The sequence below is a fragment of the Mustela nivalis genome, assembly GCF_964662115.1.
Source record: "Mustela nivalis genome assembly, chromosome: 7".
NCBI lineage: Eukaryota > Metazoa > Chordata > Mammalia > Carnivora > Mustelidae > Mustela > Mustela nivalis.
The window spans coordinates 92,735,788-92,754,324 of record NC_139026.1 but is presented as its reverse complement, the minus strand read 5'-3'; the positions used below and the strand labels follow the sequence as shown (position 1 = coordinate 92,754,324).

The following is an 18,537-nucleotide window of genomic DNA, read 5'->3' as shown; positions in this document are numbered from 1 at the left end:
AAGACGAATGTGATCCTTAACCAGGACTTATCTGGAATTAGTCACGCATCTTTTATCACTTTGCCAGTTCTATATAACAAAGTTCCCCAAAATTTAGTGTCTTACAACAGCAAGCATATATTATTATTTATGAGTCTATGGTTCAGCTAGGCAGTTCTGCTGTATGGACATGGTTCTCCCACATCCTGGGGAATCAACTAGCTGTAAGTTCATCTAGAATGGCTTCAGGAGGGATGAATCAGCTCAGCTTCAATAGCTGTTTCTTCCAGCTGACTGACCTTTGCTTGTTCTCATGCGAATTGTGGGGTTCAAGAAGCAGGGAGAGAATGCATTCTTGGTTTCTTGATTTCTTACCCTCTAAACTGTCACAATATTCCTCTGTCACATCTCTTTGCAAAAGCAAGTCACAGGACTAAGCTAAATTCAAAGAATGATAAACAGACATTTTCCTGCTGAATGGACCTGTAGTGTAACATTGCAAAGGACATGGCCATTTTCCTACCCATCCACCATACAGCTCATGAAGAATCACCTAATCACTAAAAAGCTGTGGCAACCATATTGCTGTCCTAGGGCTGCCATAACAAATTACCCCAAACCGGTGACTTAAAACCACAGAAATTCATTCTTTCACAGTTCAGGAGGCCAAAAGTCTGGTGGGTCTGAGGAAAAAATCTGTTGCATGCTTTTCTTCTAGGTTCTGGTGCTGGCCAACAAGCTTTAATACTCCTGGCTTACAGTCGCATCTCTCCATATTCAGCCTCCATTTTGACATGGCTGTCAGTCCTGTAGATCTGTATATCTTTGTGTCTCTGAATCTCACCTTAAATAATGACCCTAGTCATTGGATTTATGTCCCACCCCAATCTAGCATAACCTTATCATTACTGATTACACGTGTAAATGCCCTGTTTTCAAATAAAGTCATATTCACACGTATCCGTTATTAGGAGCTCAACTTATCTCTAGGAGGACACAATTCCATTCACAACAATGATCATATATATTGTATGGAATATGCTGAAGAGAAATCAATACCTTGAGAATCATTAAAAACATAAACCTGTAAATTAAAAAATAAATAAATAAAATAAAAGCCCAGTCTATAAACAAGTGTATAAGAAAAATAGAAAATACCAGTTAATATGAAAACAGCTTCTTTTACTTTCTTTTGGCCCTTTGCTGTCTGTGTTCTCTTGCTAAACACAAAGCATGCTTCTTTTTCAACTTAAAGTTAAGCTCCTTTTGCAAACTTGCCCATGAAAATTCCTACACCATCTCTTAACCACTTTACCATTTATAATCCATACATTACTCTTTATTGTTGTCAATTTTTTTTTTCATATAATTTTAGAATATGTTCCTTTATGGATGACCAAAGTGAATCTCAGGTCTTACAGTTAAGTTTTAATCTGATTAAATTTTGTGAGTGGTATAAGATAAAGGTCTAGTTTTATTCTTTTACATGTGAATATCTAATTTTCTTAGCACAATATTGAAATGACTGTCTTTTCTCCATTGAGTACTCTTAGCTCCCCTATCAAATATTACTTGATGTCAATGCATTTAGTTTTTTAAAAGTAAGATTACTTTTTTCCTACCACTTGTTTGAATTTGCTTTATTCACATTTGATTTTTGTGCACATTAAAATTTTAAAAATTGAGGGTCCCTGGGTGGCTCAGATGGTTGGACAGCTGCCTTTGGCTCAGATCATGATCTCCAGGTTCTGGGGTCAAGTCCTGTGTCAGGCTCTGGCTTAGTGGGGAGTCTGCTTCTCCCTCTACCTCTCCCCTTGCTTGTGCTCTCTCTGTCTCTGTCTCTGTAGCTCTCTCAAATGAATAAAACCCATCACAATACAAAATTACAGCATTTATTTTTGCGTAGGATGAAAACTTTTTTTTTAGCTTAATTTTTTAAATTTATTTTTTGTTTATTTCAGCATAACAGTATGCATTATTTTTGCACCACACCCAGTGCTATTTGCAATCTGTGCCCTCTATAATACCCACCACTGGGTACCCCAACCTCCCACCCCCCATCCCTTCAAAATCCTCAGATTGTTTTTCAGAGTCCATAGTCTCTCATGGTTCACCTCCACTTCCAATTTCCCCCAACTCCCTTCTCCTCTCTAACTCCCCATGTCCTCCATGCTATTTGCTATTATCCACAAATAAGTGAAATCATATGATGATTGACTCTCTCTGCTTGACTTATTTCACTCAGCATAATCTCTTCCAGTCCCGTCCATGTTGCTACAAAAGTTGGGTATTCGTCCTTTCTGATGGAAGCTTCATACTCCATAGTGTATATAGACCACATCTTCCTTATCCATTCATCCATTGAAGGACATCTTGGTTCTTTCCACAGTTTGGCCATTGCTGCTATCAACATTGGGGTACAGATGGCCCTTCTTTCCACTACATCTGTATCTTTGGGGTGAATACTCAGTAGTGCAATTTCAGGGTCATAGGGAAGTTCTATTTTTAATTTCTTGAGGAATCTCCACACTGTTCAAAGAGACTGCACCAACTTGCATTCCCCTTTCTCCATATCCCCTCCAACACATGTTGTTTCCTGTCTTGCTAATTTTGGCCATTCTAACTGGTGTAAGTTGATATCTCAATGTAGTTTTAATTCGAATCTCCCTGATGGCTAGTGATGATGAACATTGTTTCATGTGTCTGATAGCCATTTGTATGTCTTCATTGAAGAAGTGTCTGTTCATATCTTCTGTCCATTTTTTGATATGATTGTCTGTTTTGTGTGTGTTGAGTTTGAGGAGTTCTTTATAGATCCTGGATATCAGCCTTTTGTCTGTACTGTCATTTGCAAATATCTTCTCCCATTCTGTGGGTTGCCTCTTTGTTTTGTTGACTGTTTCCTTTGCTGTGCAAAAGCTTTTGATTTTGATGAACTAGTTAAGCTTAGTGTACAAGCCCACAAACTAGCTCTAAGGGAGTCTGGTAAAATACTGTTTGGCTTTCACTTTATCCATGGAAAATGGTTTTGCCTTCCCTAAGACTCAAAATATGGAGTCCAGAGGCTAAGTGGTCAGTAATTCATCACTATTTCCTCCTTTTTGAATATAGTTAATTATGGTAGCACAATAGAAACTCACAGGACTTTGCAACAAGCCTGTAGCACAGATGATGGTTCATGGGGGATAAACAGTTATTGAGTATTGGGTCCTTAATTCAAAACATTGATTATCTGACTATCAAATATGTAGGTTTCATACCATAATTAATCAGCATTTGAAGTATATTTTATTCACTCTACTACCTGAAAGTCCACAGCACTCACTATCAATATTATTTTGTAGTCCGAGATTATAAACATGTATTATGTGCATTTTGTAGCATTGATTTTGGCAATTGAGAATTTTGCTTTATCTCCTCATTATATAATTACATTTTTATTAATTGCTCTTAGGTTTTGTCTCCTAACCATAATTAAATCTCTCTTTGGGCTGTGTTATTTCCTGCATGTTAAATATAAATATAAAGCAATATTATACATTGGACTGGATTCACTACTTTGACCTGACCACCCTTGTGATAAACCAGATAGACTTCTTAAGCTACACTGAAATATCAAAATGTTAATTGTTCTTCTTGCCTCAGCTCTCATATATGTGACAGGATTGGATGACATATAAAGTAAGATCTAACCAATTCTTATTTTAGGGGTACTAGAGGTACCAGTTTTCGCCTTTAAAGACATCCTTCGACACTCAAAATTATAGACATTTGTAAGAAATATTTCCAGAAAGTCTTCTAAATAACAATATAGGAGCATATATATGGAAGAAATCTATGGAATTTTAAACTTAAGAAAAATTCCTTTTTTTCATACAACTAAAAAAGACAATTGTATCACCACCATAAAAAAAAAGTGATGAAAATATTTGTCCAAAGATAACTCTGGAATTGTTAGTGATAACAATTTTAGTATTTTGTGGATAAACAACTCATCAAATAAGTCCTTTTATTCATCTCTTCACATATAATAATGACTATTAATTAGCTTTTGGAACTCTAAAGAAGAAATCAATTTGTAAATTGAGGATGACAAGCTTGGACAAAAAGCCTCTTCAAAGAGTTTGTGGCTCTGTGACTTAAATTTATAAATTTATTTATACTTATATTCAATTTATAAAACTATATGTAAATTTGTAAATTGAGGATGACAAGCTTGAAAAAAGTCTCTTCAAGGAGATTGTGGCTCTGTGACTTACATTAAATTTATGAATTTATTTATACTTACACTAAATTTATACATTTATTTATACTTACATTCAATTTATAAAACTATATGAAATATATATGTATAACTATACTAAAAAACTATATGAAAATTATATGAAACATAATAATTATATTATAAATTCCCCAAAGAAGCCATGGATTTTAAGTCAGATAAGATATGAAATATGTGAATATCTTATGAAAAATTATCTTGCATCTTACAGGATGAAATTGATTTTACATTTCACTCTAAACATAAAAATGCATAACTAAAGCATACTCTTTCATATATTTGGTCTAATCTATATTTTATGTTATTCTAAAAATAATACTATCATACACTCAGATAGGGTTTATTATGTATCAGGTGTTTCCATAAACTCTTTTCATAAATTACTGTTATTCTATTCTTGATTTTATTATGCTAGCTTATTAAACACATACACATTCACTACTAAACTGATTTTACAACCTCACAATCTACTTTTGAATCACATTCAAATAGTAAAAAACCAGGGACACCTGACTGACTCAGTCAGTCAAGCATCTGACTCTTGATTTCTGCTCAGGTCATGATTTTAAGGTCAGGGGATTGAGCCCCATGTCAGGCTCCACCTTCAGTGGGAAATCTACTTGAGATTTTCTCACTCTTCTTCTATCCCTCCCACTGTGCTTTCTCTTTCAAATAAATAAATAGATCTATTTTAAAAAGAAAAGAAAAGGAAAGAAAAGAAAACCATTGCAATAGTCTTACCAGATGGTCACTGAATTTAGCAACATTAATTTGGAATTGTGAGTTAAGCTTAAACAATTAAAAGACCACTGAAGGAGAAAGATTTAAAGGCACTGATATTTCCTACCCCAAACTCCCATTATGCTCAATGGATATAAACTTCAGAAAATGAAAATTAAAATAAATATCACAAATTGCAAATTTGTGATGATTTTAAATTTCTCTGGGATATTGACCAAGAATGTTATTCTAAAGGCTGGAGGCTAGTTGCTGCTTAAAGAAAAACCTATACAGTTAAGAAAAATGTTGACTAATGAAGATTTAGAGTAATGAATACTATTGGTATAAATTGGATATTCAATATATATCTTTATGAGAGTGGGAATGTGAAATTTTCCAAAATTTTGACTCAATTTCATGTTGTCTTCTTAGTTGATTTAAGGCATTTATGGACTTACAGACAATATTCCCATGTATAAGTGGTGCTTTATCAGGATGAAAATGTCCTAGAGATTTTTAAAAAATTAACATATTGAATTTCAAATGTAGAAGGGTCTGAATTTGAATTCCTGTGACTACCTCTCAATAACCCTATCTCGTCAAGATTCTTAAATTTTCTGATCCTAATTCATCTTTTATGAAAAATAAATGTATAATGGGATCTACCCATTGGATTGTTGTGAGAATATTTTTTTAGGATTTTATTTAAGGATTTTTAGGATTTTATTTAATTATTTGAGAGAGAGAGAAAGAGCTTGAGCATGGGGAGGGCAGAAGGGTAATGAGAAGCAGTCTCCCCACTGAGCAGGGATCCCAATGCAGGACTCGATCCAAAGACCCTGGGATCATGAACTGAACTGAAGGCAGATGTTCAACTGACTGAGCCACCTGGACACCCCATGAGGACATTTATTAATGCTTTGATAAATCATGTTGGCTATTATTATCACTATTCTTGCTTTTACTATAGTGGAAAGCAAGTATTTCTTGTTTAAATTCTATGCAAGAGCTAATTAATAAAAATTAATAAGCAACCCTGGATGGCTCAGTCAGTTGAGTATGGAGTCTTGGTTTTTGGCTCAGGTCATGATTTCAGGATCATGATACTGAGCCCCCTGTCAGGCTTTGTACTCAGCATGCAGTCTGCTTGAGATTCTCTTTCCTTACTCCTTCCCCTCTTTCTCTCTCTCAAATAAATAATCTTTTAAAAATAAAATAAAAATTAATAGATGATTAAGCCAATGATCAAAGAGGTCCAGAACCATATTATAAAATATTCATATGAAAGTAATCTTATTATGTAACCTCATTTAAAGCAGCAACCTATGTAAAGAATTTGTACCGTGAATTCTTGGCAACTACAAGTCCCCACTTTTTGATACATCTTTTTAAAAGTTATCTAAAGCACATTACAAGATTATACTTGCATCCTATTATGTGAAGAATATATGGGGTCTCTGGTAAATATTTTTATTTATGCTTCATAACTTTTTTATTCTGATCTGTGCCCCACAAGGCTGGCCTTTATATACTGCGTCAGCAGAAATTCTTGTCCTCTGTCTCAGATTTGGTTTGATGAAGAACATCATCAAATCTTCATCATCAAATTTGAGAGATTCAGAATAGCATAAGACCAGGATGGCTGCCTTTTTCCTCTAAAGAACAGGGCTCCAGTTGTGTGGCTTTACATATAGTTGTAGCATCCTCCAGGTTCCAGGTAATACTTCTTCTCCTTACCCCTTCAGATCAAGACTTTTGGATTTTCCATCATATGAGTTGTATGACAATTATGTAGTCTTGCTCCCCAATTCACAAACAGAGCCCTCATAAATATTCTCTCAATTATCCCAAGAGTACCATCTGTCTCTTGCTGGGAGTCTGACTGATACACTAAGACTTGTCTATCACAGCAAGTGACACTGAAAAAATCAGAGCTAATCTTGTACTCCTTTTAAGCTTTTGTCTGTGGGTTCTGCTGTTTCTTTTTTGTTTAGAAACACTAAGAAATGGAACTCAAAACACATCTAACTTCTGCAAGACTTTTTGAGTAAATGTCCTCTTGACTGCCCCCTTCACTTCATTGTTCCTGAGGCTATAGATGATGGGGTTTAACATAGGAGTGATGACAGTGTAGGACAATGACACTAGCTTCTTGCTCTCGGGGGACTGGTTGGATTTGGGCCTTAGGTAGGTCAAACTGGCTGTTCCATAGAAAAGGGATACCACAATGAGGTGTGATGAACAAGTAGAGAATGCCTTCTGGCGACCAGTAGCAGAGGACATCCTCAGGATAGTGATGATAATGCGGGTATAGGAGACCAAAATGAGGGAAAAGGGAAACATGATAAATAGTAGCGTGGAAGCAAGTGCTTGCATTTCATACATGGTTGTATCTTGAGTGACTAGTTTCAGCACTGGAGGACCATCACAAAAAAAGTGGTCTATAGTATTTGGTCCACAGAAAGGAAGGGCCATCAACCAAGCTGTCTGTAGCATAGAGACAGGAACACCAGACATCCAAGAGCCGAGAACCATCCATAAGCATAAGGGCCTATTCATTATGACTGAATAACGAAGAGGGTTACCAATAGCCACAAAGCGATCATATGCCATCATAGATAGGAGAAAGCATTCAGAGCTGCCAAAGAAGAAGAAAAAGTACATCTGGATCCCACAGCCTACAAAAGAGATGATTTTCCTTGAAGACAGTAGATCCACCAACATCTTTGGCACCATGACCAAGGTGAAACAGACTTCAAGAAGTGATAGGTTTCGGAGAAAGAAGTACATGGGTGTTTGAAGAGCAGAATCCACACTGGTGACTGTGATGATAAGGAAGTTGCCCAACAAAGTAACTGTATAGATGATGAGGAACAAAATAAAGAGGGAAACTTGCATCTCAAGGTTATTTGTAAAACCGAGAAGAATAAATTCAGTGACTCTGGTGTGATTTTCACAAATCATATCTTAGAGTATTTTCTCTGTAAGAATCAAAATATGTGCATCAAAGGATAGTGTTTAAATATCTATATAATTTTTAAAATATCAATAAAATTCATAACTGCATCTCTGTGCTCACATATCTCACCATTCTATTTCTCTGAAGCAGAAAGAATGTTTAAAATAAGATAAAATTAAGAAAAAATATATATCTTTTTTTCATTTCATTTTATTTTATTTCTTTTCAGTGTTCAAGCATTCATTGTTTATGCATCACACCCAGTGTTCCATGCAATATGTGCCCTCCTTAATACCCACTACCAGGCTCACCCAATCTCCCACCCTCCTCCCCTCCAAAATTCTCTTTGTTTCTCAGAGTCCATAGTTTCTCATGGTTTGTCTCCTCGTCCAATATCTCCCAACTCACTTCTCCTCTCCATTCCCTAATGTCCTTTGTGTTATTCCTTATGCTCCACAAGTAAGTGAAACCATATGGTAATTGACTATCTCTGCTTGACTTATTTCACGTATGCACAGAGTGAATGATGGTGTGGAATGTACTCCATTCGGTAGAAACATGTAATTAATATAATAAGAAATTAGAAAATTGAAACTAGCTCATAACTTATATTTTTGTTCCCTGGACTTACTTCATATTTTTAAAAAATAGTAGATGGTGCTCACTTCAGCAGCACATGTACTAAAATTGGAACAATACAGAGAAGATTAGCATGGCCACTGGATAAGGATGATATTCAAATTTGTGAAGCGTTCCATATTTTTAAATCTTATACTTGGGGTTCTTGCTGACGAGGTTCTTCTTTTTTTTTTTGCTTTTATATATATATAAATATTTTTTCTCTTGTCATATACTTTTATCAGTCTTTTTGTTTGTCTGTTTTTGTTTGTATACTTCATAAATCTTACCTTGGGGCCCATTTGGGCTTAGGCTTCTTTTTTGTCTTTCTTTTCTTCCTCTCTCTCTCTCTCTCTCTATCTCTTTTTCTTTCTTTTTTCTTTCATTTGGGTGGGGACTCTTGATTGCTCAGAAGCGTTCCAGGGTGCACCTTGACTGCACCATGGTCAATACATCCAGCTACATCTGTTCAGCCATCTCTCACCCAAATGACTAGTAGGAAGAATGCCCAACAAAAGAAAAATTCAGAGGATGGGCCTTCTGCAACAGAGCTAATGGCTGTCAACATAGACAATATGTTGGAAAGGGAATTCAGGCTAACAATTATCCAGGCAATAGCTAGGTTGGAGAAAGCCATGGATGACAAAACAGAATTGATTAGGGCAGAACTGAAAGCCACCAGGGATGATGTTCACAATGTTCTCAATGAGTTCCAATCTAATCTAAATTCTCTAAAAGCAAGTAATTGAGACAGAAGATAGAATTAGTAATCTGGAGGACAAACAGATAGAGAGAAAGGATCAGGAGGAAGCCTGGAACAAACAGCTTAGAAGCAACAAAAACAGAATTAGGGAAATAAATGATGCCATAAAATGTTCTGACGTCAGATTTATTGGAATCCCTGAAGGGGAGGAGAAAGAAAGAAGTCTAGAAGATATAGTGGAACTAGTTCTCCATGAAAATTTTCCCAATCTCACGAATGGAACCAGCGTTCATATACTAGAGGCAGGACAGTCTACCCCCACGATTATAGATTCTCGAAAGTCCTTACCTGATAGTAAGAATGAGGAATCATAATTGTAGACAGGCTCTCTTGAAGACAGCTAAGACAAAGAAGCTTCTTACATACAGAGGAAAGCCCATCAGAGTAACATCAGACATATTTACATAAACCTGGCAAGCCAGAAAGGGCTGGCAAGATATATTCAGGGCACTAAATGAGAAGAACATGCATCCAAGAATACTTTATCCAGCAAGACTGACATTCAAAAGGGATGGAGAGATAAAGAGTTTCCAATACCAGCAAGGCTTGGAAGACTATGTGACCACCAAGCCAAAACTGCAGAAAATATTAAGGGGGGGTTCTATAAAAGAGGAAAAATCTTAAGAATAGCATTGAATAGAAATATAGAAACAATCTACAGAAAGTCTTCAAAGGTAACACGATGTCAATAAAAATGTATCTATCAATAATTACTCTCAATGTGAATGGCCTAAATGCACCCATAAAATGACACAGGTTGCAGATTGATATAACGACAGGACCCATCCATATGTTGTCTACAAGAGACCCATTTTGAAACTAAAGATACACCCAGACAGAAAGTTAAGGGATGGAGAAGCATCTTTCATGCCGATGGGCCTCAAAAAGAGGCTGGGGTAGCGATTCTCATATCAGATAAATTAGATTTTAAACTAAAGACTGTAGTCAGAGATACAAAAGGACAATACATAATTGTTAAAGGGACTATCCACCAAGATGATCTAACAATTGTAAATATCTATGCCCCCAATATGGGAGCTTCCAATTACATAAGAAAACTGTTAATCAAGATAAAGAGTCATATTGATATGAATACATTAATAGTAGGAGATCTTAACATGAATCTCTCAGAAATAGATCATTGCAGCAGAAAATCAATAAAGAAACAAGAGCATTGAATGACACATTGGACCAGATGGACCTCATAGATATATACAGAACATTCTGCCCTAAAACAACAGAATACTCATTCTTCTCAAGAGCACGTGGAATCTTCTCCAGAATAGGCCACATACTGGGTCACAAATCAAGACTCAACTGATACCAAAAGACTGAGATTATTCCCTGCATATTCTCAGATCACAATGCTTTGAAATTGGAGCTCAACCACAAGGAAAAGTTCTGAAGGAACTCAAACACCTGGAAACTAAAGACCACCTTGCTTAAGAATGCTTGGATCAACCAGGAGATCAAAGAAGAACTTAAACAATTCATGGAAACCAATGAAAATGAAGACAGTTCGGTCCAAACCTATGGGATACAGGAATGGTGGTCCTAAGTGGGAAATACATAGCCATTCAAGCCTCCCTCAAAAAAAATTGAAAAATCCAGAACACGGCAGCTGTCTCTACACCTTAAAGAACTGGAGAATCAACAACAAATCAAACCAACTCCACACATAAGAAGGGAAATAATCAAGATTAGAGCAAAGATCAATGAGGTAGAAACCAGAAATACAGTAGAACGTATCAATGAAACTAGAAGATGGTTTTTTGAAAGAATCAGTAAGATCGATAAACCATTGGCCACACTAATCCAAAAGAAAAGAGAGAAGTCTCAAATTCATAAAATTATTAATAAAAAGGAAGAGATCACAACTAACACCAAGGAAGTAGAAACAATCATCAAAAGTTATTATCAACAGTTACATACCAATAAGTTAAGCAACTAGATGAAATGGATGCATTTCTAGAAAACCATAAACTCCCAAAACTGAACCAAGAAGAAACTGACAACCTGAATAGACTGATATCTAGTAACAAGATTGAAGCAGTGATCAAAAACCTCTCAAAAAACAAGAGCCCAGGACCTGATGGATTCTCTGGGGAAATTCTACCAAAATTTTAAAGAAGAAATAACACCTATTCTCCTGAAGTTATTTCAAAAAATTGAAGCAGAAGGAAAACTTCCAGACTCTTTTTATGAAGCCAGCATTACCCTGATCTCCAAACCAGGCAAAGACCCTAGCAGAAAGGAGAATTTCAGACCAATATCACTCAATATCACTGATGGATAACAAGATCCTAGCAAATAGGATCAAACAGCACATTAAAAAGGTTATCCATCATGACCAGGTGGGATTCATTCCTTGGCTACAAGGATGGTTCAACATTCTCAAATCAATCAATGAGATAGAACAAATCAATAAGAGAAGAGAGAAGAACCACATGGTCCTCTCAATTGATGCAGAAAAAGCATTTGACAAAATCCAGCATCCATTCCTAATTAAAACATTTCAAAGTATAGGGATAGAGGGAACATTCCTTAACTTCATAAAATCTATCTATGAAAAGCCCACAGCAAATATCATCCTCAATGGGAAAAAGCTTACAGCCTTCCCTTTGAGATCAAGAACACAACAAAGATGCCCACTCTCACCACTCTTGTTCAAAATAATGATAGAAGTCCTAGCAACAGCAGTCAGACAACAAAGAAAAATAAAAGGTATCAAATTGGCAATGAAGAAGTCAAAGTCTCTCTTTTCACAACTCTATGGTCAAATAATCTTCAACCAAGCAGGAAAAAATAAATGGTGCTGGGAAAACTGGACAGCTATATGTAGAAGAATGAAACTCGACCATTCTCTTATACCATACACAAAGATAAACTCAAAATGAATAAAAGACCTCAACATGAGACAGGAATCCATCAGAATCCTAGAGGAGAACATAGGCAGTAATCTCTTCAATATCAGCCACAGCACCTTCTTTCAAGATATGTCTCCAAAGGCAAAGGAAACAAAAGCAAAAATGAACTTTTGGGACTTCATCAAGATCAAAAGCTTCTGCACAACAAAGGAAACAGTCAACAAAACAAAGAGGCAACCCACCGAATGGGAGAAGATATTTGCAAGTGACAGTACAGACAAAAGGCTGATATCCAGGATCTATAAAGAACTCCTCAAACTCAACACACACAAAACAGACAATCATATCAAAAAATGGGCAGAAGACATGAACAGACACTTCTTCAATGAAGACATAAAAATGGCTATCAGACACATGAAACAATGTTCATCATCACTAGCCATCAGGGAGATTCAAATTAAAACCACATTGAGATACCACCTTACACCAGTTAGAATGGCCAAAATTAGCAAGACAGGAAACGATGTGTGTTGGATATGATGTGGAGAAAGGGGAACCCTCTTATATTGTTGGTGGGAATGTAAGTTGGTACAGCCACTTTAGAGAACAGTGTGGCGATTCCTTAAGAAATTAAAAATAGAGCTTCCCTATGACCCTGCAATTGTGCTTCTGGGTATTTACGCCAAAGGTGTAGTGAAAAGAAGGAACATCTGTACTGCAATGTTTATAGCAGCAATGACCACGGTCATCACACTGTGGAAAGAACCAAGATACCCTTCAATAGACAAATGGATAAGGAAAATGTGGTCCATATACACTATGAAGTATTATGCCTCCATCAGAAAGGCTGAATACCCAGCTTTTGTATCAACACGGACAGGACTGAAAGAGATTATGTTGAGTGAAATAAGTCAAGCAGAGAGAGTCAATTATCATATGGTTTCACTTATTTGTGGAGCATAAGAAATAACACGGAGGACATAGGGAGATGGAGAGGAGAAGGGAGTTGAGGGAAATTGGAAGGGGAGTTGAACCATGAGAGACTATGGACTCTGAAAAACAATCTGAGGGTTTTGAAGGGGTGGAGGGTATTAAGGAGGGCACGTATTGCATGGAACACTGGGTGTGGTACAAAAACAATGAATTGTATTACGCTGAAAAGAAATTTTTTTAAAAAGGGGGGAAAAGGGGCACCTGGGTGGCTCAGTGGGTTTAGCCTCTGCCTTCGGCTCGGGTCATGATCCCGGGGTCCTGGGATCAAGCTCCACGTCGGGCTTTCTGCTCTGCAGGTAGCCTGCTTCCTCCTCTCTCTCTGCCTGCCTCTCTGCCTACTTGTGATCTCTGTCAGATAAATAAAGGGGGGGGGGGGAGGTAGTAGATGATCCTATTGTAATGACTATCTGCCTCAACTACTTCCACTTAATTATGATAATAGCATGCTTCTGGTGAAGAATATGAGCTTCAGACAGTGATCACTGATAAGACAAAATATGCACCAAGGTGATAAGCAATGAATAAGATTCATGCAAGATATATATTTTTTTTCATGATGAATAGAATACAAAACAAAACTTCTGAATGAATATGACATTCAGTAGAGAAGTCCACCTTCCAACACTCATTTCAATTTCTGTCCATCAAAACAGCTCTGCTTTCCACTGTGTTGTGACTTTGTCAAATTATCATTTATTAAGTAAAGTTGGTGTGTACGATGTTGAGCGTGGTTCAATAAAAGACCACAAGGGAAAGAAAACAGAATTTTTTACCCACTGGTTTCTGGAAGAGGCACAAGTTTCTCTCAAGGAGGCACATCAGGAAGTCACCACTTGCACAGGCAGAAAGAGTGGAACAGGAGCTAGGGCACATGCTTTTATTTGGGCCCAAGTGTGGAGTACTTGGGGATTCCCTGACTAAGGCCATGTTGGTCAATTTAAATGGAAAAGAGCAGGATTTTGTTATGCTTCCCAGCAGTTTTATCTAAGGGCATATAAAGAGAAGCACCTGGGAGATAAGGGAGACTATTATTTATCACAAGGGCAGTTGGGCAGGGTCTAGCAGTAACTTATATTTCCTTGTGACTTTTTGGGTTGTTACCCAGGACATACACTTGAGGGAAGGGTTAATGTCAGTTCAAGGTCTCTGCTAGCAATTTGGCTACCCCAAATGGTTGCCAAGTCAGCAACATTATGAAGTAGTTTACCCAAACCGTCAACAGCAGCCAATCATTTTCAAGATCACATGATCAGAAGTGAGAGCCCCTATTGAATGTCCACTAAAAATCTAGTCCAGTCATAAAAGTACTGACTCAATTATTATGAACTCAAGCACTGAATCTTACTTAGGATAAAATATTTTGACTGAAAGTAGAATTATACAAATTTTTTGTACAAATTTTACTTAGCAATAACATATCAAACATTAATCATCACAGAAACCTGTTGGAAAAAACAATTATTCATAATGATACATTGAACCTGAGATGAGCAATGTTTCTGTGTTTTTCAAATATTGGAGCTAGGTGAATATTGGATCTATTATGTTACAATACATATTTCAAATTTAATTGAGGAAAAAACCTAACTACTTCATTGTAGAGTAAAATTATATTTTAAATGGGCTTCCCCTCTGAAAGTGAGGAGCTGGAAACTCACAGCATATAGATCTACTCTGAAACAATTGATTCAATTGAAGATTCCATGTTTTAATTCCACCCTAAACATATGTACTCCTGGTTCTCTCTCACCTGTCTTTTTTGCTTATGTAAGTTCTGAGCCAAAGTCCTCAATAGCGTAAGGAAAGGAACTCTGGTGATCCCATGCTCTGCACTCCCCTAGGGGTTCTAGGATAATAGATAACATATAATAGTGACTGTGCCCAATACCCTCTCACCACAATTGCAAAACTACTTCAATACCATTCTTACCATTGGTAATAGCAACAACACTATTGTTGGTACATAGAGCAAAACTGATAAAAAGCTTCATATGTATTATCATGCTCACCAATATTTTGCCACAACTCTAAAATTGTTATGGGTCTAAAAATACTCCACTTTTTGTGTTGAGAAAAAAAGAATAAGGGTTGATGAAGGTATCAATATTTTATTGATATTTGTTCATTTATATTTACTATATTATGATTTTGTGTATGCCTAAAATGCCTAAACCACCACCGTCTCTCAGAATTCTGATATTGATGTAGCAGAGAGCAATGCTAGGTTGAATGGTTGAACTCTGAGTGATCAAAATCTACAGTGTACCATAAATGGTCTCTAATGTAAATATGAACAAGGCTGCCCAAGAAAATTGTCAGTTTCTTGATTTCTTGATAATTAGCACTGTACATTTTTCACCTTGCCTTTACATTACATTGCACACACACACACACACACACACACACATATATCCATATATATATATATATATCCTTTTAAAAAAAAAGATTCATCAGCAGTGATTATAGTCACTACCACAGATTTATATTAATGTCTTTCCTTTTTAATTTTCAAACTGTAACTGAGTTGCCACGATTACTGCATAGCTCTGGAGAATATACTATTTTACTTGTTGCATGACATTTTGATAATTTAATGACATTTACTCAAGTCCACTATTGTAGTTGGCTATGTCTAATGAGGCTAAAGAGCTTTTCACCTCCTAAGCATGTCAACTTCAAACGTTTCTGAAGAAATAGGCTTTACCTTTCATTCTGGCCTGTTTTTCACAAATACATGTTTTCTCATTAAAAAAAAAATATTATGGATCAATGCAATTACATCATTAGTATTTGGAAAACAAGCCAAAGCTCAGGTTGTTATTAAATCCTCTAACTGGAACAGAACAATACAAAGTATAAGTTAGTAAATTGGAGAATAAACAAACCCAGGATCTGAACTGAAATACTTTGTATAGTTGTTATCCCCAGCATTCCTTAAATATACAACTCTCATTTTTTTCTCTTAATGCTCTTTTCTTTAGCATACTATAGCTTTCTAGTTTAAGACAAAACAAGAGCCCTATTGTTTTTGTTTCTTTTTATTTTAATAAAGCATAAACTTACTGCTTTTTCCATAAATGAAGTCCCATATTCATTTTTCTTAAAATGTTATTATTCTATACAGATACCCTGATAAAACTAGTTTTTTTTTCTTAAATTTGAAGAATGAAATGTCATAAAGAATATTGGGATATATCTTACCAAATAAAATCCCATATTTTCTTCTTTAATTGGAAACTTAATGATATTTTTAAAAATAAGAAATTTTGTTGATTAGCTCAGATCTTCAGAATTAAGCAAATGCCAGGGTGCCTGGGTGGCTCAGTCAGTTAGACGTCTGACTTCAGCTCAGGTCATGATCTCGGGATCCTGGGACTGAGCCCCATGTAGGGCTCTCTGCTCAGGGGAGAGAATGACTCTCTTTCTCTCAGTCAAGTAAATAAATAAAATCTTAAAAAAAAAAAAAGAATTAAGCAAATATGTTAGGCAGACGAGCCTGCTTTGCACTGGCACTAAATGGTTGATATATTTTAGAAATAATACTTAAAAGTATAAATGGCCTTGGGGAAATGATCCCAGGGACATTAGAGGGACCTACTGTTAATTAAATAACTCTTTTATCTCATAGGGGAGGATATAGAATTTTCATGGAACTATCTATATTTTCTTTAAGTTATAATGATTGCAATTCAATATGTATTTCTCAATAATAGATATTTTCTGATGAGTCTATTGGGCACACTGGTCAGGTTCCTCAGGATTATAATTATCAATATGCCAAGACTATGTGAAGAACATAAATTTTAATTTTTACCATAAGATTTTTGTACATTTTTGTGTAATAGATTTTGGTCCAATGCTGATAAAAGAAATTTGTACCATGTATTTGAAATTGGCATGATTTTTAAATTTCAGTTTTATTTCATTTTAAAATGTTATTTAACACAAATTATCCTAATAATCATCTTTTTCAAATGATTAAATACATCAAGTTAATTAAGCTGATAATCAACATGTAATTTATTGTTGTCTTAAGCCTTAAATAGTTTAGCTGTTGGTTTGTTTTAATATGAGAATATTGTAAAGAGTACCAAGATTCATATACTGTTCCATGGAAGCAGTGTCTTATAGTGTCTAACATGGTCAATGTCATAAAGAAGTTAAGTAATTTTTCTTTCTTTTTTTAGCACTTGGAATGTTTTATCCTTGAAATTTCTCAGACTACTTCATTTAGTAAGTAGAGACATCATTATTCTTTGCAGTGTTTTGTAATGAGCTAACAAAACTATGGAAATCACTCTATTTTATTAAAATGTATTTGTTATAGAACCAACTCATAAGTAACTATAAGGTTAAAATGCCTACAGATTAGCACAATGGGAATGATTCCTAAAAATTCTAATGAAATCTAAGGGGGACAAAAAGTCTTGAAAAGGCCATAGGAGCTCAAGGTTAATCTAAGCACGAGCAGTGGGTTTAACGAATAGAAAACTTCAACACTTCCTAGTTTTACTTCCTTCTCGAAAAGAAATACGAAGTTCCCTGCTACATTTGCAAAAGTTAAAGGACTATTCCTTAATCCTTATTTTCCAAATAAGTTCACTAACAATGGGAAGACGGTTTAAAGTATTTTTTTAATCTTCAATTGGATACATAATTAGTAAGAAAATCTCTAACCATGTCAAAGAAAAAGTTATAAGAAAATGTATTTTATCTATTTTTAATTTAAAGTCAGTTTAATTAACACACAGTGCATTACTAGTTTCAGAGGTAGAGTTTAGTGATTTGTCAATTGCATACAACATCCATTTCTCATTATATCAAGTGCCTCCTCAATGCTCATCACCCATTTAGCCCATTCCCCCACCCACCTTCCCTGCAGCAACCCTCAGTTTGTTTAAAAGTCTCTTGGAGTGCCTGTGTGGCTCTCAGTCCTTAAGTACCTGACTTCTGCTCAGAGTCCTGGGATCTAGCCCTATGTGGGGCTCTCTGCTCAGTAAGAAGCCTGCTTCTCCCTTTCCCTCTCCCAGCCCCATGCTTGTGCAAGCTCTCTTTCTTTCTGTCAAATAAATAATCTTAACAAAATTTTTTTAGTCTCTTATGGTTTGTCTCCCTCTCTGATTTTGTCTTATTTTACTCTTCTTTCCCTTTTCCTATGTTCCTCTGTTTTGTTTCTTAAATTCCACATATAAGTGAATCATATGATATTTATCTTGTATGTGATCTATCTTACTTCATACCTGTATCAAATAAAATAACTATACATCATATAAAGGATAGAGTTACAAATTCAGCAAGAAAATCAGTGGAAAGTGGTGCATTACTAAATTTATATGTCAAGCTTTTATTCTTT

General features: G+C 35.7%; 1 protein-coding gene across 1 annotated transcript; it reads right to left on the bottom strand.

Annotated features, from left to right (window-relative positions):
- Positions 1–6,994: 6,994 nt before the first annotated feature.
- Positions 6,995–7,945, bottom strand: OR10A7 (olfactory receptor family 10 subfamily A member 7; the record flags this gene model as incomplete). The annotated part of the gene is made up of 1 exon (XM_082741631.1): positions 6,995–7,945. One exon carries the CDS (start codon positions 7,943–7,945, stop codon positions 6,995–6,997), a length of 951 nt encoding a protein of 316 aa, XP_082597757.1.
- Positions 7,946–18,537: the final 10,592 nt, after the last annotated feature.